General features: G+C 42.9%; 1 protein-coding gene across 1 annotated transcript in view; it reads right to left on the bottom strand.

The window, feature by feature from the left end:
• Positions 1–24406, bottom strand: part of KCNH5 (potassium voltage-gated channel subfamily H member 5) — a 703848-nt gene that overhangs the window by 109478 nt on the left and 569964 nt on the right. The window contains exon 10 of the mRNA XM_069207374.1: positions 9820–10072. Coding sequence (XP_069063475.1) covers positions 9820–10072 — 253 coding nt within the window. The remainder of the gene's footprint in view (positions 1–9819; positions 10073–24406) is intronic.

The following is a 24406-nucleotide window of genomic DNA, read 5'->3' as shown; positions in this document are numbered from 1 at the left end:
TGCTGTTCCCAGCAGGCCACCATCCCCGTGAGTGCCCTGAATCGCTATGGGGTCGCAAATTGCGACCCACCTCATTAATATTAATAAGGTGGGTCTTTGCTACCCCATAGCGACTCGCAGAAGGTGTCGGAGACACCTTTCCGCATTCCAAATTGCGAGTTGCAATCTGCGAGTCGCTGGGACTACCTACATCTGGCCCCAAGTGCCTTGCACATTGTTCTGGAGAAGATCATGTGACTTTGGGCAATAGGTATGCTGATGAGGTTGCAAGATACTGTGCCCATAATGTCTGCACCTTTATGATGAATTCACAAATGAGGGAATGGATGTGGCTATTTTAACCTTTTGTAGACAACAGCTAATACTTGGGATGAGGTGGAAAGGCTTCACGAGGAAGTGTCTGAAGATGAACAGCAAGACTGCGTCAGGGCAGGTTGAGTCAAAAGAAATTATGACATTTGGGTTTCAATTGATAGAAGATCAGTGTTTCCAAATAGCTTATTACCTCCTATGGCTCAACAGTTTCATGGTCTTGCTCATATTTGTAGGCATGTTATGGGGAGATTGTTCAGACAGACTTGGTTCAATCCTAAATTAAAGTTGATGGCTGAAGCGTTGTGTCACCGATGTAATGTGTGTCAACACTACAATGTTGGAAAGAGAACTGAAGTTAGGTTGAGTCACATAGGGAGGTCACGAGGACGTTTTAACAGGATAAATACATATTTGATTGAGATGCCTGTGTGCAACGGATTGAGGTATGTTTTGAATATTGTGTGAATCTTTTCCCATTGGGTTGAGGTGTGCCCAACTAGGCAAAATGATAGTCTTAAAGTAGCAAAACTGCTATTGAGAAAGCTTATACCTAGGTTTGGCTTTCCAACCTTTTTGGTATCAGATTGAGGAACTCATTTCAACAATGAGGTTCTGAAATTGTTGTGTGCATCACTGCAAATGGAGCAGAGATTACACTGCAGTTATAGACCTGAGGCTTCCGGTCTTCTTGAGCAAGTGAATGGCATGCTGAAATCGATCTCCAAAGTGTGTGTTTCAGCATCCTTGAAATGGCCTGAAGCTTTTCCCCTTGTGTTGATGAGACTTTGGAGTGTATCTGATCAGTCTTATTGAGAAAGTAATTGGCACGCTAAAAACAAATTTGGCAATGGTGTGTGCTTCCAACATCCCTGAAATGGCCTCAAGCTTTTCCCCTTGTGTTGATGAGTCTTCAGAGTGTACCTGATCGAAAGACTGGATTGTCCCCCCATAAAATCCTGATGGGGAGGATGATGAGACTGTGAGCGATTCCTGAAAATGCACTTGTGAATATAACAGATGATATGGTCATAGACTATTGCAAAGGACTAGTTGACGTGGTGAGTTCTATGTCTCATCAAATTGGATCAACTACAGCTTCTTCACTACAGGAACAGTGCCATGACCGTAGTCCTGGAGACTGGGTCTTGGTGATGAATCACGTTAGAAAAACTTGTCTGGAATCTCGGTTGTGTGAACCTTACCAGGTGATCCTAGTGACCACTACTGATGTGAAGTGTGGAGGTCTTCCCAATTGGATCCACACTTCACATACTCACAGAATTGAGTGTCCCCTTAATACGACAGCACCTGTTTCAGAGGAGCCAGTGGTGTGAGAAGGACAATCGGAACAGGTCAGCCAAGCTGCCGGGGACCATGGAGAGCCAGAAGTAGCACTCGATCAAGCTGAAAAGGGTCTTGTGCAAATCACGACTGACTCTGAAGCTGAAACAATGGAGTCCTGTTCTGTGGTGAACAAGTCAGATTCAGAATCAGACCCCGGAGAAGGAATGAGTGCTGGAAGAAAGTGAGTGGAAGCTGGAGACCATTGACCCAGAAAACAAGAACAAGGAAAAGTGAGTCTGCCTAAAGAGTGTGTGCCACCAGCGATTGCTGAGGAAACTGAGAACTCTGATTGATCTGAGCGGAAGTGAAGATGAAGGTGTGGCATTGAGAAAGTCAAATGGACCGACAGTGCCTACTCGTAGGTATTCTTCACCTCAGTAGACTTACTTTGCAAATGACGCAGTTGAAGAAATCTGGGAGTATTGGAGTCAACATACAGGTTCAGCCAAACCTCCATGAACTGAACATTGTGGTTGGAATAAACCTTGAACTTTATTTGAGGATGTATGCAGAGGTTTTGGAACTGGGCATGTTTCCCTCAGAAAGGAAATAAACTCTCATAATAGCCATTTAAAAAAAACAAGAGGAGACCCAGGAGATTGAAAAAAAACGTACGCCCGATTGCTCTCCTACCCACGTTGGTAAAAATTCTAGAAAAACATCTTAACCAAGAACTCACCTCCTACTTGATGACACATGACTGCCTGGATATTTCCCAACACGGATTCCGGAAACATCACAGTACGGTAACTGCCCTGATTGCGACTACAGACCCCATCAGAAAACAGGTAGATCAAGGTGGTGGTGCCATCCTAATCCTGTTGGATTTTTCAGCAGCGTTTTACACCATTTCACCCATCATATTAACTCACCGCCTATATCAGGTAAGCCTGAGGGGATCAGCCTTGAATATTCTGGAGACATTCTTCCAAGACAGAACTCTATCAGTCAAAAGCAGGGATTTCAGTGCAGGTCCCCTTCAGCTCCCTTGCGGAGTCCCACAAGGGTCATCCCTAAGTCTGATCCTTTTTAACTTGTACTTTGCTCCCCTGGAGGAAATGGTTTGATCCTTTGACTTCCAGGTGTCCTCCTATGTGGACAACACCCAAACAATATTTAATTCCAAGGTAAGATTCCCATTACAGCTAACAGATTCCAATCATGCATGGGAGAAGTCAAAAAATGGATGGACCAAAACTGGCTAAAAATGAATGGGGACAAAAATGAGGTTACTATCTTCGGTGCGAACTCCTCCATCTGGAGTTCAAACTGGTAGTCTGAGACATGTGGGACTTTACCTGCTCCTTCTTCAGTAGTTAAAAACCTCAGGATTGCCAGCAAATCAGCTCTAACTTTTGACACCCAGGTGAATAGAGTGACCAACACCTGTGTTTGGCTCATCAAAATGTCAAAGAAAGGTTTCCCCTTTGTCCCTCAGGTACTCAGAGCAACGGTGGTGCTGGCTCTAATTGTGTCCAGGCTAGACTACTCTAAAGCCCTCTACCTTAATATTAATTAATTATCTTTGAACAAGCTACAACTTATTTAGAATCAGGGTGTTCGGTTAGTACTTGGGTTGGCCAAGCCTACATTGGCTAAGGAGGGCATGAAGGAGTTACACTGGCTGCCAATTAGGAATGCATCATTTTCAAGATGTTCTGTATGGTTCACAAGGTTCTCCACTCTAAAGGCTCCCGATACTTACAAGTGGCAATTAAGTGGTATACTCCTAGCCACCCTTTAAGATCATCCAATCCTAAAATGGCACGTCCTTCAAGGATAAAAGAAGCAAAATGGGGTTATAGAGCATTTTCAACAACTGCTACGAGACTTTGGAAAATGGCTTTTGTCATTTTAGAACTCGGTAAAGTTGACATTGTGTCAAACCTATGCTTAAAGACTTTGCTGTACAAAAGACTTTGTAACTATCTAGCTCGGCGTGGATAGCACTGTGCTGAGTCTATGCTTAAACACTTTGCTAGATAAACAGACATTTGAGGTGAGCAAATCTAGAGTGTCGCTGGTATTGCAGGGTGCTCCTTACTGGAGCTGCTTTCCAGCTAAACTTGGGAACTACACTGAGTTCTCTCTTTCTTTTTGTATAATTTATGTGTCACTCTAACCCTGAAAGGGATTTGTTTTGACTTATACTGGGTGCTCCCTTGTGTCTGGACAAAGCTAAACCTCTCTGATGAGCTCTAATGAGAGCGAAACACATGTCTGGGGTTGCTTTTATTCATTCCAGGTTGGCTTGGATGGTATTTTACCAGTCCAAAGCTGAAATACTGTGCCTGGAGTGGTAAATGGCTTTTTGTCATTTTACAGCTCGGCAAGGTTGACATTGTGTCAAACTAGACTTTGCTGTACAAATGACAAAAAACTTGTCACTATCTAGCTCGGCATGGATAGCACTGTGTTGATCCTATGCTTAAAAACTTTGCTAGATAAACAGACATTTGAGGTGAGCAAATCTAGAGTGTCGCTGGTATTGCAGGGTGTTCCTTACTGAAGCTGCTCTTAACCTAAACTTGGGAACTACCCAGAGTTACCTCTTTCTTTTTGCATAATTTATGCATCACTCTAACCCTGAAAGGGATTTGTTTTAATATATATATATATATAGCAACCCAACAAATTAATTAAGAAAGTGCTGAGAAGCTCTTCGTGTTTAATTGACATCCATTCTACGAAGTTCATTATCACATCAATGATATTCAAATACACCAACAGAGAGAAGCAAGAGCTCAGGGTGAGTGAGAATAACATTAATTATTAGAGAAAATAAAGATTAATAGAATAGAAAGCTTAGTAACTGATATAGTCTGTCCCTCTTAACTGTGAAATTGACTTTTTTCAGGTGCCGTTATCCAATCATAGACGTGAGGAGGCAGACTGAGTATTTATGTACATCATCTCTGAGGCAGTCTCTCTAAATCCCATTCCCCTTTCCCCTTCCAGGGTGCTCAATACGAAGGTTCAAACTCGTTGCGAGTAGTCTGGGTTGGGACTGAGGAGTTATCTTCTGCTCCTGTGGAAATCAAACCGAGGTACCCTGACAACTAATGAGGCATTATTGAATGTCTGGATATGTAAAAAGTTTGACTTCCTTAATCAGATTGATAAACACACACCTTGGCTATAAATTCTACTTAAGATCCACAAAGATCTCAATAATCCACCAGGTAAACCTATTATCTTGGCATGTGGATCGATATTTGAACCACTTGCCCAAAATTTTAATTTTTTTCTTGTAACCGTTTGTCTGGGCTACTCAATGTTTCAATATTTCAACGTGTACAATCAGGTTCCCTTAAAATGCCTTTGAAGCTTACGTTGTGATATGAGCCATAGCAATACCGCCCTGCGCTCACATTGATATCGGTTTAGGAAGCATTTTGGATGGTTTCGCTCATATTCTATGGTCAGATTAACTTCCGTGACCGAGATAAAGGTCAGTGTGGTAGCTTCGATATTATACTATCGATGTTTAGTCCTCACCTCTCTAGAGGGCTCATGTTTCACCTTGGGTGATTTACTCGAACAAACCTCTTTTTGGTACAGTATTTTTGGAAATGTAGTGTTTACCTCACCACATATTTTTTAAGATGCATGCATATGAGTGTGGTCCTCACCATACTACTCTAATCCTTGCATTGCACATTATGTATGTTTGTGAGCCAAGGTTTTCAATAAGAACCATACAACCTTTAGTTTTTTTTTTACTAAAATGGAATTGTCCACAATGTGAAGGATATACTTGTAGGTGAACAGGGTGTTACATGACCCTTTTGGCATTATTGACAATATAGGCACTGCTATAAGAATAAGTATATATATATAATATTCTTTATATAGGTACAACTTCCTATGTCCTGATGACGCCCATAGATGAAGGGCCGAAACCTGCCGTCCAACAACTCGAGGAGTGTTACGAATTTATGAACTGAAAAGAAGTAGATAGAATATTATACTGCACCTATTTAGTGAGAACAATTTGCTACTAGTGACGGTATAAAATTATCACTACCTTGAAAAGAGGACTGCCCTCGAAAAATTGTTTTGCAGCCCACCTCTCTGAATCACGCTGGAAGGTTCGAGTGCCTACGCACTCAGTGCCTTTTGTTTGGAAATTGTGCTGTATATATTTCTGTTGTGATGTAATGTGTATATATATATGTCAGTGATGTTTATTGTATCAACACAGTATAACATATGTTTTTCTAGGAGAAGGACTGAGTCAAAGTGAGATAAATATTAATTTGAGTACACCAAGTGTGAGTGCTAAAAATAAAAATGTTCCCCATTGACTAATTAATGTTTTCGCTGTGAAGGTAAATATTTTGGAATTTTTCCCTACTGTGTACCACTCATATTCGTATGATTATTTCTATAGTGACAATAGTTCTGCTCGTTGGATACACATTTTTCAGAGTAATGAAGATTCAGCAAAGCAGAAACAGAAAGAGAGCAGAGGATGAGTTGGAAGATAGTCAGTGTAAATATTGCAATTACATGAAATGTTTGGAAGAATCCAGACAAAAGCTCTTTAAAATGACTATGTTTTAGAGAATCTCATTTAAGAATGAAGTGGGTTTGTGATGACATTACACATCATCAGAGGGAGGGTTGAAGGAGCATAACCTTGTTGTGTCATTGTGCTTTCTACAACTTGAGAGTAATGGGTGGTTATTTTTCTTTTCATAACATGTAAACAGAATTGTTAATGTAGTGCACTAAAATATATTACTAAAAAAGTGCACAATGAAAGTTAATGTTTCATGTAAGTCACATTTAATACTTGTTTGCAAGAATGTCTATGTGATAGTATTATATAAATATTATTCTTTATAATTATTTTATATTCGACAAGTTAGACACTTGAAGCATACTGAACTAAAAGTATATTTGTGTTCATTTTAGTTGGTCGGAGTGAAAGATGCACTATTTTTGTATGTTCTAATCTTCAACGTGAAAGCTTGTTTTTCCGAAGCTGCAGGCGCTGAAATTAACAAGGAGCTCATTGTGCAGGAGAGAAAAGAGAGACTAAGAGAAGCACTACCGGACGAAAGCAGTATCCCGGCATTGGCAGCTATACCTTTTGAGATTCCTCAGTGCGAGAGTGTATCAAGAAGACTGAAGTTTCAATTATAATTGAGCTGCCTTTTTTTCAAATGAGAGTTTTGGTTATGATGTCATCGCATCTGGAAAAACTAAGATTTAAGTGTAGTTTAGTAGGCAAGAGATTCGGGTTCTCTTTGCCCCTTGCTCAGAGCAGACCTTTTTGAGATACAGACCTCATACTTTCTATGTGGCTTTATGCAGAGTCTTCCACTGAAGTTCTGTTTGCTAACCTTGCTCAGATATTCCTTTAGAATTAAAATAGTTGAGGAGCTAGATTCAACGGTTACGGAAGAGAACTTAATTTTAGAATCCAGACATCACATACTTTTCCTGATTTTCTGTATTGTTGCTATTGAAGTCTTGGATTTTTATATCTTGCTTCCATTTAATATTGTGCAATGCCTTAATTCTCCATTGGTGATTTTGTATATCTATACTATGGTTTTGAGACTTACCTATGTAACTTTGGCTTCAGGTCTTTAATAAAGCATTTTGAAAGTTTAATTTGGACTCTGAGGTTTAATGTGTGACTATTGAGTTGTGCTTTAATTGTGTAGAATAGTCTAGTAAACTATCTCTTCACCCCTCAGAACAGAGAAGAAAAGAATCATCGTACCCCACGTTAAAAAGATAGGTCCCTGTGCTGTATCATATCTAAAAGCCAGAAGGTATCTACTGTGATGGATACTGACCTGGTAATGAATTCCAAAGCTTGGGGAAGCACATCAAAAATCTATGACTATCATTGAATATTGAATTCAGAACAAACAGATTAGAAGTAAAGTCTAAATAGGAAGATACCTCTTAAAACCACTACTGAGAAATGAAAGAGAACTTCTTCTGCTTCTTAAATAGAATCATTTGCTTAAAATGTAAGCAATAAATGTGGGAGAGCAAATCACTAGCACAGAGGAATCTAGAAGCCCCTGAATCAAAAGTACAGCATTTATTTGAATGAAGTTCATGAAGTCGATATTCCTAGAATCCCAAATAAAGGAAATTCACATAATACAATTGAGAGACGATGAGCGTGAATACAGTTGCTTACTATACTTGGATAAAAAAGAAGAATCTTTCTCAGTAATCTCACATGAAACGTCAAGTCTGGGAGAACTGATGAAACCAGGCCTGCCAGAAAGAACCTGTTGTCCGTTTTTACACCCAAACATTTTTGTTGATTTAGAAGGAGAGAGCACAACTATTTTAGCCATGAATCACATCTGCCATTAATAATCAAAGGTTTGTTTTCAGCACTTTCAAATTAAGCTTGTTTTTGCCCATCCACTGCTAGATAAATTTCATGATACAATGAAAAGACTGGCACATAGTGGGATTTCCATCAAGCCATAGTAGTAACTGTGTATCATTAGCGTACATGTATGTTTGAATGTCCTGATTGGATAATGCCCTTGTTTAAGAGCTCACATAGATAATAAGAATATGTGGAGAGAATGAAGCACCCTGAGAGACTCCAGAGCTGACATAGGAGTTTTTATGCTTTCAGAGGTCATACATTTATCAAATATAACTTATACACCCTCATTTCAGTGATATAGTAGATTTTATTGTTTTTAATTTGCATTCATTTTCAGCTTCATGGTTCCCAATCTCACTGATGCCAATTGTTGGGATGTCATGTCCAGTGACAGCACTTCATCGATAAGGCTAATTATTGTTGAAGGCAATAGTTTGTAGGAATATCAAAAACCTGAGAGCTGTGTAGGTTCCAAAACCCCGCTATCCTATTCCCTCTTTTGTTTGTACAAGCTCTCGTTTTGATCATTTGCCAATATTTGGGCCTCCACATGTGTTGTGAACATAATGTGTAACTCAATAGCTGAGAAAGGTGGCCTTCCATTGCACTGCTGCTGTCTTTGCTGTAATATTTTCATGTGTGCATAGGAAGCTTGCATTGCTACCACAGATAATGTATCTCTTCTTTGTGAGGAGAATTACCATAACACCTGCACTATGCACATGAGCAGCAGCAAGGCACTTGCACCATCCAACATGCTTTGATCTAGCCTTACATTGTTCACTGACCTCACCTTGCACTTTGAACTAGAAAGCCTCACAATGGTCCTACCTTGCACCCCAGTGCTAGGATTGATTAATTTCTACCCTTTATGGTGCTGTCTCTCTCTGTCTTGTGTGCTGTCATCCTCCTCCCACACCATCAGTGGTTAATTTGTAAAACAACAAGTACCAGAGCTCTTTTCAAGTGGCCATTGCAGCTTGCACCACCCACTGCCCCTGTGTGCATTGCAAATGACAGTACCAGCACAACTACTAACCACCACACTCATACAAGTGTGACAATTCCGACAATTCTAGGGCCATAAAGCTATAAGAATGGTGTGGGTGGAAGATACTATTCATTTGCAATATATATTGAGCGGTTAAACAATTGTGCTCATCTCAAAATTAGACAAAGAGCACCACCATGTGGCAGACTGTCAGTAAGAACCAGAGTGAGAAATAGGTGCCGGTGCTGAGCATCGGAATCCACCGCCTCAAATAAAGCACAGAGCACCATGCTCTCACTCGTGCACCCGGCACTCCTGTTTGCACTCAGCAGGACCTGCTCATACTCAGCATAGTGGCTGTCAAATATTCTTGACAGCCTTACACCCTACTTTCTTTTAGTATTCCAGCATGCCTTTCACCCGGCACTTCCCTCTGGAAATCACCCCTTTTATCTCAATTTCCTCTTGCTTCGGGACCGCACATTTTTTTATGAACTTAGACATTTGTATGATGGTGTTTATATTTAGTGGTAGTATGATGGTGTTATTAATCAGCTTAATTGAAGCGCATATCGGTATCTAAATGTAACAATAACAATCTATCAAACAGGTAATATTCAACATATTACATAATAAAGAAAATGCAACGTTCTATGCTAAAATAGTATATTAAACAAAATTACATACTTCTGTGCTTCATTCAATGAAAACAAGTAAAAACAGTAATTTAAAAGCCGTTTGTATACGTATAAAAACACAATCCCTAAATTGCTGTTGGTAGTTAATACTGTACCTAAAATGGCCACCACTTCGTCATCCTGAATAACTTCTAGGGATCCTGATACCACAAAGCAGAGAGCATCCACGCTTTCACCTGCATGATAGATCAGATCTCCAGGAGCACAGTGAATAGTCTGAAACTCTACAGCAAGTGCTCGAAGGCAGCCATCACTAGCCAGTCGAAAAGCAGGATGCTCATTAAAAACTTTCCTGTTCAGATGTACACAGATGTCAGCTCTCATGTCCTTGGGACATATAGCTAGAACCTGAAAAAGATTTTAAAAAATAAAACATTTTAAATTTTACAGAAGGAATCATGTAACAGTTCATTAAAAAAGTGCCAAATTAGGTTTAATTTACCTTTAGAGTATGATAAATTAAAGGCAATGCCTCAAAACACTCTCTTGGCCTGTGGAAGAACAGGAAAAGGACTGCACCTGCTGTTTGGGACCTGAGATGGAACCTTCAAGAGGTAGACCTGCTCCCATTTGTACCCAAAACAACAAAGTGGATTCCAAGAGTCAGTTGCCTGGCCTCAAGAGATACAACAACCTGCCACAGGCATTTTCCCTAAAGTGCCTGGCTGACCAGTAGCACTGGTCTGGACCCCACTACTGACTTCTGCCTGACACCTTGACAGTTTCTAAGGGACTCCAGAGACCCTGATGTCCATACCATGCCATAAATGTAGTTTCTATACTATATACCATGTGAAATATACCACATAGGAACTAGACAATCTGTATGCCTTTTAGGGCTTAGAGCAAACTCACTGACACCAGTGCTCTAGTGTACAGTCTAAAACAAGCAATACAATGCAGTAAAAAATGAGACTGTCCATGCTAAAAGGGACATTTTCTCACTCTTGCCTTTTTATTTATTTAGAACATTTAGTTGAATTTTCAAATCCAGGGATAACAAAAAAGTGTCTATGTCTTTACCTTCTGAAGGGCAAATATTTCATGTTGATTTAAGTATTCCATCAGATCTATATGTTTTTTTAAAATTCCTCCCACATTCCAAAAGAGGGTTATTGTTTTCATCTAATGTGCTGCGTCTCATCACTCTCTGTTCTTCTTAGTGCTATTGGTCAATCAGAATCAACTTCTGTTCTCTTTAAACACATGGTAGATGACTGCAATAATTATCTAGATTTTGCTCTACCTTCAATGACTGATGGTGTAACCCTTCTTCCTCGTCAACTTATGTTTTCTGATTGGTACACTTCCCTTTCCGGTGGCTGTGCTCTGTAAATAGTGACTCAATGTGTTTTTAGTTATTTTCTATTCATTCTGAGTTCCCTTTTTTGCGTGGGGATAGTGTCTACCTTGGATCGGGGAGGGTGGTTTCTCTCTCCTTGAGCTCCAACCAATCTATATCAAGGCTTTGGCCCTATTTCATGATATTGTAGATGGATGCTTTAATATTCCACTTAAATTCTTGCATTTGTGCCAAGACTCACCAACCTCTTCTGTGAAATGTTTTTTTCAGGGATGTCTGTAAAAAGTCAACAACATTCAAATAACTCTTTCCTAACAAGATCACACCTTAAATGTGGACCACATTGGTAGCAGGAATCTTCTCCCAATTTTTAGTTAGTTTCTGTAGTCCAAACCATCTCCTAATTTCCCAGTCAACCGCTAATATACCACTATACCTTGCTGATCAAGGAGTCCCTATAGGATTGTTATCCCAGGCTCCCAATCCACATTGTCACAAGTAGGTGCAATCCCTGACTAGAGTAGAAAACATTCTGCAAGTATCCCTATGACATCTTCTTCTAGCCAGGGCTAGGGTTTTGCATCTGGCTCAGTCACTCAAACTACGCTGGGTGCACTTAGGGAAGTACTCAATATCAAGTGCAGAAATTTTAATACTCACTAGAGTTATCTTCTTCCCTTACTTAACTTCACTTGTTGTGAGCTTCAGTGCCTTCAGTTCCTCTTGGACCACTGGAGTGACTGATAGGGTAACACCAATGACCCAAACAACCCAGTGTGCCAGGGGTATCTCCAGATTTACCACTCCCTCAAGCATCAGTGCACCCACCAGAAGCACTTCTCCTTATCATCCTCTGTGGTTGAGTTCATCTATTCTCTGTAATATTTTCTCATCCATACAGCCTTCATGTCTTTCACCACCCCTCACAAAACATGCAGTCCAATGACATTATATAGAATATATCCAGCTCTTTCTTTTCTCAAGGCCCCCTCAGCCTATCGCTTGCTTGTCTTGGCTAATATGTTAGATTGTCACTTGAGGGCATTCCCATGAGGGTGTTGGTTCAGGTGAAGCATGGGGCACTGGTCTACGGTAGCTAGGATAGCCTGGGATGACTGGAACTAAAGTGACCTATAAATTATAAAGGCATTTTGAGATTATGAAGAAGAAGAAGTGATATTGATTGATAAATGGGGGAATAAACGTGCAAAATAAGATGGCGATGCAACAGGCAGACAGGTGAGGCAGTAAGGTGGACAAATTACTTTGAATTTTGAATCCCCTTCTGTGTTGCCTTGTTTACTTTCTGGATTGCACTGAGTACAGAATGTGCACAATGCAAAGCACACTGCAGCACATTAAAACACCCCATAAAATGGCTCATAAAAGGACTCAAAAAAGCGCACATGTAAACCTTGGAAAGCAATTACAGATTCGAGACTGCTCAAAGTATTGAAACTCTGGTTCTCGCAAGAGATAGGAAAGCATAAAAAGCAAAAATCAGATAAGCACAACAACACTGGGGCACTGTGAAATTCCAGCAGCATTATGATGCTATGTTACATGTGGCTTTCACTACCCCTCGCAAAATAAGCATTACGTTTTGGACATAATGGGCATTTAATTACTACTGCATTACCTACTGCATTTCATATACAAATTACACAATCATAATTTGAAATCAAAGCCCATTGCTTGTTCAGTGAAGACCTCAACTCTAGCAACTGCTTGCAGTGGAAGGCTTGAATGCCAGATAAGCTTCAATGCTTACCACAGCAGGCCAGCAGTGAGCAAGTTGACAAATTGGGCCCAATCTCCTCAACCTTACATTCTAAATTCTGTTGCTTGATTCTAAGCTGGACCAGGATACCGAACTATGGACTCCATTCTAACTTCATTTTCTATTTTACACATTACACGTTTTGATTGACATTGTTTTTAGCAGGGACATTTTTTACATTTAGGTTTGCATGATATTATCCTGATAATACATTGTACATGTTGTTTGTTTTTAGTTAGCCTTTTTCAACATTTAATCTGTACATTCTGTTCAAGGCTAGGAACACTGTACAAGATATCCTAGTGTCTGCATTGTCCATCCAGAGACAGCTTTTAACATCTAGACATATCATTGCATCAGAGCTGTGCCACTAATACAGTGTGTCTCTGATTACATAAACGATGTACTAGCCAAGGGGGTCAGAAAGGCACTCCAGCTGTAATCATCTTGGGACAAATGCTGTGTTAGACATGCAGCTCTGTTGGCGCTGATATTCCAGTTTACAGGGAAGGATTGTCATCTACACTACAACCCGATTTCTGAGTCAGTTCTCCAAGTAGGGGGGCTAGACTGTCCCCTTAGATTGGGCTAAGGCAGATGGTATAACTCACTATGCCTTCAGGTCTCAGTTTAGAGCTAGTGACAGATAGGAATATCTAGAAATCATTTGTTATTCTTAGATTGTTTATCCTCTTCACCATGTCCGCAATGCTGATAATCTTGCTTTGTTTCATCTGCCTAATCATTGCAGCTCATTTTCTCTATGGAAGACTATGATTGATTCAACAGATGTACTGAAAACATTTCTCACATCGCTCTTATCTTCTGCCTGGGAATGCATGAGTAAGAAGATGAAAGGCTAAGGTCTGTGTCCACGGTTTCCTCGGGGACCAGAGTGTCATGTTCAGGTTGCCATAATCACCTTTCACCCCAACGAGGTTAGGGGTTTGGGTGATGCACTGTGAGCTAGCCAGGAATACAGCGCACAGCTACTGATGGTGTGGAAGGACACAGGCTCCACATTCTGAAGTTCTGTCCTTCTAATACACAGTCCTATTATTTTAATAGAAACCATACAACAGGGTCAAGATATGACAGGCAAAACACATGGCCGCCATAGCTGCTGTCCCCACCTGCAAATTGGCATACAAACAATACCAGGATGAGAGTTTTGGTGAGCCATTTGAGAAGGACTGGTATGAAAATACAAGATGTGCAGATCTTGGATTATGGACCAACTCAACATGAGAGCTTCCTCCTGCCATAGATAGGGCAAGGCCCACACATCTACTCTGTGCCAGGATACCCCCAGGGGTGATGTGAGCTTTACAACTACACATGACATAACATGACAAAACATCTTTAGAGTAAAATGAGTGACTGCTAAGCTACAATTGGAAGATTTTTTTTTCTTGATAATTTGAGGAGGAGCATCCTATTAACGAGTGCTCAGAGTTCTGACAGAGATTTCACCACATTGGTTCCAGGTCAGAATGAATGGTGTGCTGGTGGCACTGGAGCCTTGGAATCTTCATAGGCCTGGGGTATGGGGTGAGTTTAGGCTCCCCGATGGAGCAGGTCCAAAGTTGCACCTCTAGCGAGAACTGTTGTCATGTCTGTTTATGTACTATTTTGTCTGTTGATGTACTATTTATATTGTCTCTCTACTATCTGTTTTTCTTCATATGGCTTGATGATTCACACTGATTACTGTGATGATTTTATCTTGAGGAGCCATATTTATTTTGAAATAGGTGGTTGTAATATGTTGTTGAATTTATCAGTGATTTATAGCACTAGCCCTGTGTTGCTGTAGTGTTTTCAATTTGTGATATGTATGTGACAGTCTTCTAAATACAGTTTAAACGAAAAATCACCCATTGTGTACTAGTAAAGTTCAACAGACTCGCTAGGTGGTTACAATTGTGAAACTGTGTCTGTACTACATTCATCACCGTACTGTATAGTGTTTATGCAAAATAAACCTGCATTTAGTTACCCTAATGATATACATTCATAATTCTTAATCCTCAAACACCTTTAAACTGTTTTAAAGGCCCGCTGTTGCAAAATGTGGTCCACCCATTTAATTCACCCAGCTGCACCTAAATCCTAAAGGGTTTCTTGTAATTTCATCAACACTGGTCTTAAGTGAAAAATTATCATTGAACTACAAATGGGTCAGACCCACACAGAAAACATTTTCAAAGTGGGCCACTAAACAACAAACCAGGGTTTTCTGATGATGAAGGAAAATACCCATTTCAAAGCACTCTGCATCGGCTACAAGAACTTCCATGCAATTAACCTCTGAAAAGAAATGCCTCGTTTTGCATGATCACTGTTTTTATTTTAACTGATACAGTTGGTTTTTGGATTCTGGGCAGTGGGACCCTGCTAACAAATGCATTGTACATGTCCCCCTGAAAAATGGTTGACTTGGTTAAAATCCCTTATTGGAACATTTAAAGTGCATATAAGTCCTTAGTATATGGTACCACATGTACCCGGGCCAGTATGTTAAATGGCACTAGTGGACTTCAGCCTTCATTGTGCCACCACTAAAGTGACAGTGTAGGGCATGAATCTAGGCGTGCCACAAAAGTCTAGCTGAGCACCTTTAAAAATGATATTTCAACCTGGCAAAAACACCCTCTGTGAGGTCTAAAATTTCCTTTTAAATCATAATAAGTCACCCACAAAGAAGGCTCCCCCCTTCTTTTGTAACCTTCATGAGTCTATGCCCTTTGTCAGATTTCTGATATTCGTTGGTCTGTTGAGTAGATCTTTCTTTTGCTCACCAGTGTTCCCAGGCAGTGGTGTTGACCATATTCAGCCCCAAGTGTTTGCTACACCTCTTACTTACCACAGACAACACTTCTTTTTGTTCTTTTTCATATACATGCATCTTCTTTTCTGTTACCCAATTTACTATATCTACACCCTTCTCTGAAATTCATATAAGCCATTAAACTGAAGACCTGTATTTTCCTTCCCTGAAGCGCTTTTTCGTTTTGCGCCTGTCATGCTCACTTTTGGTCTGTTTGTTGATTGGCTACTGACTGTATATAAATTGCATGAATATTTAATTTACACACTTTATTAGCCTATGTTTTTGCACGTTCTAAAGCACAACAGGCAAACTTTCTAAAGCGGGTTACATCAAACTCTGGGGCATATGTATACTCCATTTGCTTCAAAATAATGTATTTTGCACTATTTTTTAGAAGCGTGAACCTATCTTGCGTCAATGAGATGCAAAGTAGGCATTCCCATCTAAAAAATGTTGCTAACTCCAAAGCCCTATATTTATCTCCCCGTGCTAAAATTACTCACGGGTGGGAGGAGGGGCTAAATATTGGTGCAAAGCCTGCTTTGCACCATTATTTAACGCCTGGTTCAGACCAGGCATTAGGGGACCTGTGGACTCATTTCCATGGTTAAACACCATGGAATGGGTCCACAGGTGCCCTCCTCAAGCCCCAGGAACACCCCCACTTACACCAGAGGGACACCGGAGGATGAGGGACCCCATCCCAGGTAAGAAGGGTAAGTATAGGTAAGTACATATTTTTTTTAATTAAAGTGCCATCGTGGGCCCAACTTGGAGCCCCCTGCATGGCACAGGGTGCAATGGCCATGCCAGGGGACACTGGTCCCCTGTGGTGGCCATGAATACTGTTTTTCTAAGACAGGAGTCATGTGGTATGGATGGCTTTGCTTCATAAAATGACGCTAGGCTGGTTAGAGACATTCTTTTCACCTCTAACCAGTCTACAGGGAGTGCAGAATTATTAGGCAAGTTGTATTTTTGAGGATTAATTTTATTATTGAACAACAACCATGTTCTCAATGAACCCAAAAAACTCATTAATATCAAAGCTGAATATTTTTGGAAGTAGTTTTTAGTTTGTTTTTAGTTTTAGCTATGTTAGGGGGATATCTGTGTGTGCAGGTGACTATCACTGTGCATAATTATTAGGCAACTTAACAAAAAAAAATATATACCCATTTCAATTATTTATTATTACCAGTGAAACCAATATAACATCTCAACATTTACAAATATACATTTCTGACATTCAAAAACAAAACAAAATCAAATCAGTGACCAATATAGCCACCTTTCTTTGCAAGGACACTCAAAAGCCTGCCATCCATGGATTCTGTCAGTGTTTTGATCTGTTCACCATCAACATTGCTTGCAGCAGCAACCACAGCCTCCCAGACACTGTTCAGAGAGGTGTACTGTTTTCCCTCCTTGTAAATCTCACATTTGATGATGGACCACAGGTTCTCAATGGGGTTCAGATCAGGTGAACAAGGAGGCCATGTCATTAGATTTCCTTCTTTTATACCCTTTCTTGCCAGCCACGCTGTGGAGTACTTGGACGCGTGTGATGAAGCATTGTCCTGCATGAAAATCATGTTTTTCTTGAAGGATGCAGACTTCTTCCTGTACCACTGCTTGAAGAAGGTGTCTTCCAGGAACTGGCAGTAGGACTGGGAGTTGAGCTTGACTCCATCCTCAACCCGAAAAGGCCCCACAAGCTCATCTTTGATGATACCAGCCCAAACCAGTACTCCACCTCCACCTTGCTGGCGTCTGAGTCGGACTGGAGCTCTCTGCCCTTTACCAATCCAGCCACGGGCCCATCCATCTGGCCCATGAAGACTCACTCTCATTTCATCAGTCCATAAAACCTTATAAAAATCAGTCTTGAGATATTTCTTGGCCCAGTCTTGACGTTTCAGCTTGTGTGTCTTGTTCAGTGGTGGTCGTCTTTCAGCCTTTCTTACCTTGGCCATGTCTCTGAGTATTGCACACCTTGTGCTTTTGGGCACTCCAGTGATGTTGCAGCTCTGAAATATGGCCAAACTGGTGGCAAGTGGCATCGTGACAGCTGCACGCTTGACTTTTCTCAGTTCATGGGCAGTTATTTTGCGCCTTGGTTTTTCCACACGCTTCTTGCGACCCTGTTGACTATTTTGAATGAAACACTTGATTGTTCGATGATCACGCTTCAGAAGCTTTGCAATTTTAAGAGTGCTGCATCCCTCTGCAAGATATCTCACTATTTTTGACTTTTCTGAGCCTGTCAAGTCCTTCTTTTGACCCATTTTGCCAAAGGAAAGGAAGTTGCCTAATAATTATGCACACCTGATATAGGGTGTTGATGTCATTAGACCACACCCCTTCTCATTACAGAGATGCACATCACCTAATATGCTTAATTGGTAGTAGGCTTTCGAGCCTATACAGCTTGGAGTAAGACAACATGCATAAAGAGGATGATGTGGTCAAAATACTCATTTGCCTAATAATTCTGCACTCCCTGTAATGTCATTTTTTGGTGCAAAACCCCCTTCTCCCATACCGCCACCCCCACCGAGCTAACGTCATTTTTTTTTTGCGTCAGCCCACCCTTTGCCCCAGCTTGCTCCATTCCATAAATATGGCACCCGGCTGGCGCTCAGGAATGGCGCAAGCAGGTGCTAATCTTTTTGATGCAAAACTGCATTAGTGCAGTTTTGCATCAAAAAGTATATCTATTCCCCTCTGGATTTTAGGCTTTAGGTGTTCTCCTGTAAAAGGCGGTATACTGTTTTACAGGGTGTGCAAGTGATAATGAAGGTCAAGAATGCTCAAACAGGCAAAGAAAGAAACCTTATTTCCGTTACTAATCGATGTTGAGAATAAAATACTATTACACACAGAAGTCCAGTTAGAGCCATGATTTTTTACTCTAACCTGACTTGCACCATTTTTTGCCGCACAACCCCCATTCTTCCATACGCCTGCGCTGCCCGGTTAGAGTAATTTTTTTTACTCTAACCATCCTGCAGCGCCGGCTAACGTCAATCCATAAATAAGGCGCCCTGGAATGGCGCAAGTTTGCGTCAAAAAGTATAAATATGGGCCCTAGTATCTTGAAACAACTATGCGCGCACTTCGAAATATAAGTTCTCAAGATTAACTTTTTAACCAATACATGATTGAGCTTCCATTTGGCAGTAGATGTAGATCCTGGGTCTTTGGGATACGTGGCACAACGGTACTATCTTGAATTTGTCTCGTTTGCAAAGTCCCATTTTACATTGGGACATAGTTGTAGGAATTACCATTTTTTGAATGATGTACCTCATGATTTTTACCTTGACTGTTGCTGCTGGCTGTAGAGCTGTCTGTTCCTTAACCCTGTTAACCAGCCATAAAGTGCCTGGCTTCCCACTTTTAAGATGATGACATTTTACTTACCTAACTTACTATAAGGCCATCGCATACGGTACACAATGTACCCAGGGCTTGTAAGTTAAATGTCACAAGTGGACTGCAGCACCTATTGTGTCATCCACTAGAAAGACAATGTAAAATATGGCTTCAGGTCTGCCATTATAGCCTCACTGGGGCAGTTTAAATGATTCAATGTGACCTGCCAAAATAACCCTTTTTCACAGGTCAAAACTTTCCTTTTAAACATTCATAAGACACCCCTTTGTAGGCCTTATTGCTCACAAGAAAGGCAGCATATTGTTTAAAAGTGGTACATATAAAAATGTAATGTTAGAAATATCTTTACAATGAAAAAGATCCAAAAAATGTTTTCACTGTAGCACGGCTGGCTGTTCGATAGGAAACAATAGGGTTATATTATTACATTAATTAATGCTAATTTCATTTGGGAAACAGCAAAATGTAATTTGTTCAAAGATTCTTTTTAATAGTTATTGAAAAAAGAAATGTAATGATGATATTTAATTTTTAACATCTATAAAGAAAAATGTACACTTACAAAGTTACCTTTTGCTTGCCTAAAGCCTTCGGGGTCCCATTTGTATGAAGTCCAACTGTCACCCAGTAGCTGAATAGCTCACTTGATGTGGTGTGAAAACTGAACTAAGAGCAGAGACTAAGGACCTGATTACGACCTTGACGGATGGGATACTCCGTCACAAACTTGATGGATATCCTGTCTGCTGTATTACAAGTGCCATTATATCTTATAGAACTTGTAAAATGGCCATATGTCAAGGTCATAATCAGGACCTAAGGCCTGCGGTGTGGTGATTTGGTGTTGTTGCCTTGAAAGGATAGCCAGTTAGCTGGCCCTAGGAATTTGATGAACTTTACAGGGCCTACCATGTCACCGGCAAATGCTAGCTGACACTTTGATGGCCCTCCATTTGTTCCTTTGGTTAGCCAGGCTTAAATCATAGTGCAGAGTGAGCTGCGCCAGAACTGGTTTGAAGTGACCACAGAGGAGGGGTTGACGATTTCCCTAACCATACCTCTTGGATGGGTGCACACTCTTTTCACATGTAGAGAAGGGTTTTAACATATTGGATTTAGGCTTAGAGGGGCACTGTGGGATTGTTTATCGTAGAGCACACAGGAATTGCTGCAAAGGTGGTTGGGTACCACTGGGAGCCTTTACGCTCTTAATTAGGGAGGAGCCAGGAGTCACCTATATCCAAAATCTGGTGCCAGGCTTAAATGTGTCTTCCAAAGTACCCTTGACTACTACTGGACCTGTGGAGGAATCAGAAAAGGACTGAACCAGTCGTCTGTGACCTATGAAGAGCCCTTAATGATGGGACCAGCTCTCACTTGTACCCACGACTAAGACATGATTCCAAGGGTCGGTTGGCAAACAACCTGTTCAAGCTACAGAGTGAAAAAGCCACAAGAACTGTTTCCTGCAACTTTTCCCTGTTGGACGAATGCAAGCTCCAGAAATGTAATAAGGTCTGAAAGTAGACATCTTCACTGGGCAAGGGTTCTAAAAGTACCTGGCTGGCAAATGACCTTCTCTGGATGCAAAATTAAAATTTCTGCGGCTCTGAACCTACTTGTGAAAAGTCAACAGCTGCACCAGGAAGTTAGGCGGCTATCCAAAGTTGAGGAACCCTTCTTTATCACTACATGCTGTCATGCCCTGCTGATGATTTTTGACTTTCAGTTGAGTCTGAAGGTAAAACATCTGACTGGACAGAGCCTGGTTTCTGTATCTAACCTGAGCGCCATTGAGGCCAGCCTTCTATTGCACCTAGGTACCTGTAATTACAACCAGGTTGGCGTTTTTTAACACTATTTTTAATTCAAGCTCTAAAATTCATATCTCCAGTTTCCCTTATTGGAGTTTTGTAGTTGTGGTGTAATTTTATTTTTTAATATTTTCCATATACTTCTAACTTGGTTACAGATTTTTTTTGTGTTGTGTTTTCACTTTATTAATGCGTGGGTACTACCTAAATACTTTAGACTTTGTCTCTAAATTATGCCTGTCGGGTCTGTGCCATAGCTACCAAGGGGGTTAGCTAAGCTTTATTTAGTGACTTTAGTGGTTCACTCTGATACAGATTCTGAGTAATGCTTGAGGTGTGTACTTGCCTCCCTCAACTAATATTCCAGTTTCTTACATTCATTACGTCACAATGGTGGTCATTACAACCCTGGCGGACGGTGTTAAAGTGGCGGTAAGACCGCCAACAGGCCGGCGGTAAAAAAAATTGAATTATGACCGTGGCGGAAACCGCCAACAAAGACAGACACTTTAACACTCCGACCGCCACGGCGGTACAAACAAACAGCGCGGCGGTCACCGCCAACAGACAGGCGGAGGACAAACTACCGCCCACAGTATCATGACTTACCAATCCTCCACCTTTTCTGGGGCGGATTCACTGTGAACAAAAACACGGCGGAAACAGGACTTCGAAGGGAAAACGCTCACCTCTACACACCCCACGAGAAATCTGAATGGAACCAGAGCTGCACATCCTGCCAGCCCTGATATTCTTGCTCCTCTACCAGGAGCACGAACGCCGGCGGAGAAGACAACAGTGAGTACTGCACCTACGACACAGGGGAGGGGGGAGGGAAAAAACAGGGACACACACACGCAGCACGCAACACCCCCACCCCCACCGTCACCCACTACAACACACCCACCAATACAGCATGATACATTACAGTTACACCCCCGAAACCCCCCGGAAGAATGCAAAGACAAAAGGAAATGAGTGTAACCATTGTAATATATCAAAATCAAGTACGGAAAAATATATATACACTATAAACAAAATATACACCAAGCTTAGTGGTCCAGGTAGTGCTCCAATGAAGTCCGTGGAACACAGGGCCATCACGGTATGGGCGAGGTCGACACAGGATCCCCGACCATGACGGAGAGAACACTGCAGGGGCATCAGAGAGCAAGAAAACAGGCACCTCAGGGGGAGGGAAAGGCGGGGCACCTCAGCCGGTTGAGTGCACGACGCCAAATCCACGAGGGGGCCACATGCCCACTGTTCAATCCTGGGGAGTGTAAAGCCACAGTCTCTCAAGTCTTTTCAGTGGGTGGGTTGCCAACTGCTTTATCCTGGGGAGTGCGAAGCCACAGTCTCTCAAGTCTTTTCAGTGGGTGGTTTGCCCACTGCTGCATCCTGGGGAGTGCAAAGCCACAGTCTCTCAAGTCTTTTCATTAGGTGGGTTGCCCACTGCTTTATCCTGGGGAGTGCAAAGCCACAGTCTCTCAAGTCTTTTCAGTGGGTGGTTTGCCCACTGCTTTATCCTGGGGAGTGCAAAGCCACAGTCTCTAAAGTCTTTTCAGTTGGTGGTTTGCCCACTGCTGCATCCTGGGGAGTGCAAAGCCACAGTCTCTCAAGTCTTTTCAGTAGGTGGGTTGCCCACTGCTGCATCCTGGGGAGTGCAAAGCCACAGTCTCTCAAGTCTCTCCAGTGGGTGGTTTGCCTTCTGTTCCATCCTGGGGAGTGCAAAGCCACAGTCTCTCAAGTCTCTACAGTGGGTGTGTTGCTCACTGCTATATCCTGGGGAGTGCAAAGCCACAGTCTCTCAAGTGGATAACATTCTCCACTGGTTCTGGAGGGGGCATTGTGCCCAGAGAGCTTCATCCTGCTAAGGACAGAGGTAGTGGATGACAGTCTCCTCTGGTTCTGGAGGGGGCATTGTGCCCAGAGTGCTTCATCCTGCTAAGGACAGAGGTAGTGGATGACAGTCCCCACTGGTTCTGGAGGGGGCATTGTGCCCAGAGTGCTTCATCCTGCTCGTGACAGACTCAGTAGCGTCAGTGCCCTTGGCGCTCATGGGCCAGCGGTGCTTGTAGCGGCAGTGCCCTGTTCAGCGGTGCTTGAGGCGGCGGTGCCCTGTTCAGCGGTGCTTGTGGCGGCGGTGCCCTGTTCAGCGGTGCTTGAGGCGGCGGTGCTCTGTTCAGCGGTGCTTGTGGCGGCGGTGCCCTGTTCAGCGGTGCTTGAGGCGGCAGTGCCCTGTTCAGCGGTGCTTGTAGCGGCAGTGCCCTGTTCAGCGGACTTGTGGCGGCGGGTTCCTCTGCAATGACTCATCTGCTGGCAGTCCTCTCCAGCCCAGCGGGGTTGTTCTGGTGGTCCCCTCTCGCTCAGCGGGGCTTGTGCTGGCGGTCCTCTCTAGCCCAGCGGGACTTGTGCTGGCGGTCCTCTCTAGCCCAGCAGGCTTGTGCTGGCGGTCCTCTCTAGCCCAGCGGGGCTTGTGCTGGCGGTCCTCTCTCGCTCAGTGGGGCTTGTGCTGGTGGTCCTCTCTAGCCCAGCGGGGCTTGTGCTGTCAGTCCTCTCTAGCCCAGCAGGGCTTGTGCTGGTGAGGGCCCCTTGGGCAGCAGGGCAGGTGCTGGTGGTGGCCTCTTGGGCAGCAGGGCAGGTGCTGGCGGTGGCCTCCTGGGCAACGGTGGTGATGGTGGTGGCCTCCTGGGCAGCTGGGCAGGTGCTGGCAGTGGCCTCCTGGGCAGCAGGGATGATGGCGGTGGCCTCCTGGGCAGCGGGATGATGGTGGTCTTCTCCGCCGTGCTGCTCTTCCCAGCCTTGCTGGGTTTCTTGTGGCCCTAACCCACCTTGGAAGGTGTCGCAGCTGACTCCACACTCCCACCGGGACCCCTGGGAGCGGCCTTGGTGGCTGGAGTCTTCCCCCTCTCCCGCCGGGCACTGGCCATCTTCTGATGCTTGACAGGTGGGGGACTGTCCGTGCTGTGGCTCCGTGCCACACTGGCTGCCCTGGTGGCTGGTGCACTCCATATTCCGGTGACTACAGGCACCACTGGTCCCGGAGATGTTGTGGCTGAGGTGCTAGGTTGGGACATGGAGAGTCGGGACCTAGGAGACGGACGGGGTGGGGGAGGTGTGGGAAAGAGGTCAAGGTTGGACAGGAAAAGTTTTTGAGAGACACTGGGGCGGGTAGCTGGAGGGGGTTTGGGAGTGGAGGAAGAGGTTGTGGTTGTAGGAGGTGTTCGTTTGGTGACTTTCGGTGAAGGTGCATGCGCTGGAGGCTGTCGTGAGGTGGATGGCTGTTGGGTGGGAGTGTGCCTGCGTTTCTGTATCTTGGGAGGTGGCGTCACAGACACACTGGGAGAGGACAGTGGACGTGTGAATGGTAGTGGGGTGGTGACTGCACGTGAGCGGGGTGTGGTGGTGTGTGTGCTAGTGATGGCAGTAGTGGTTGTAGATGTAGTGCATGCAGGTGTGAGTGTAGACGATACTGGGAGGGAGGAGGGAGACGAGGAGGAGGGGACACAGTGGATGCAGTGGATGTTGGTGTGTCTGCATGTGCGTGATG

Source organism: Pleurodeles waltl, chromosome 9, assembly GCF_031143425.1.
Source record: "Pleurodeles waltl isolate 20211129_DDA chromosome 9, aPleWal1.hap1.20221129, whole genome shotgun sequence".
NCBI lineage: Eukaryota > Metazoa > Chordata > Amphibia > Caudata > Salamandridae > Pleurodeles > Pleurodeles waltl.
The sequence above is the reverse complement of the archived record's forward strand: the minus strand, read 5'-3'. Positions and strand labels throughout refer to the sequence as shown.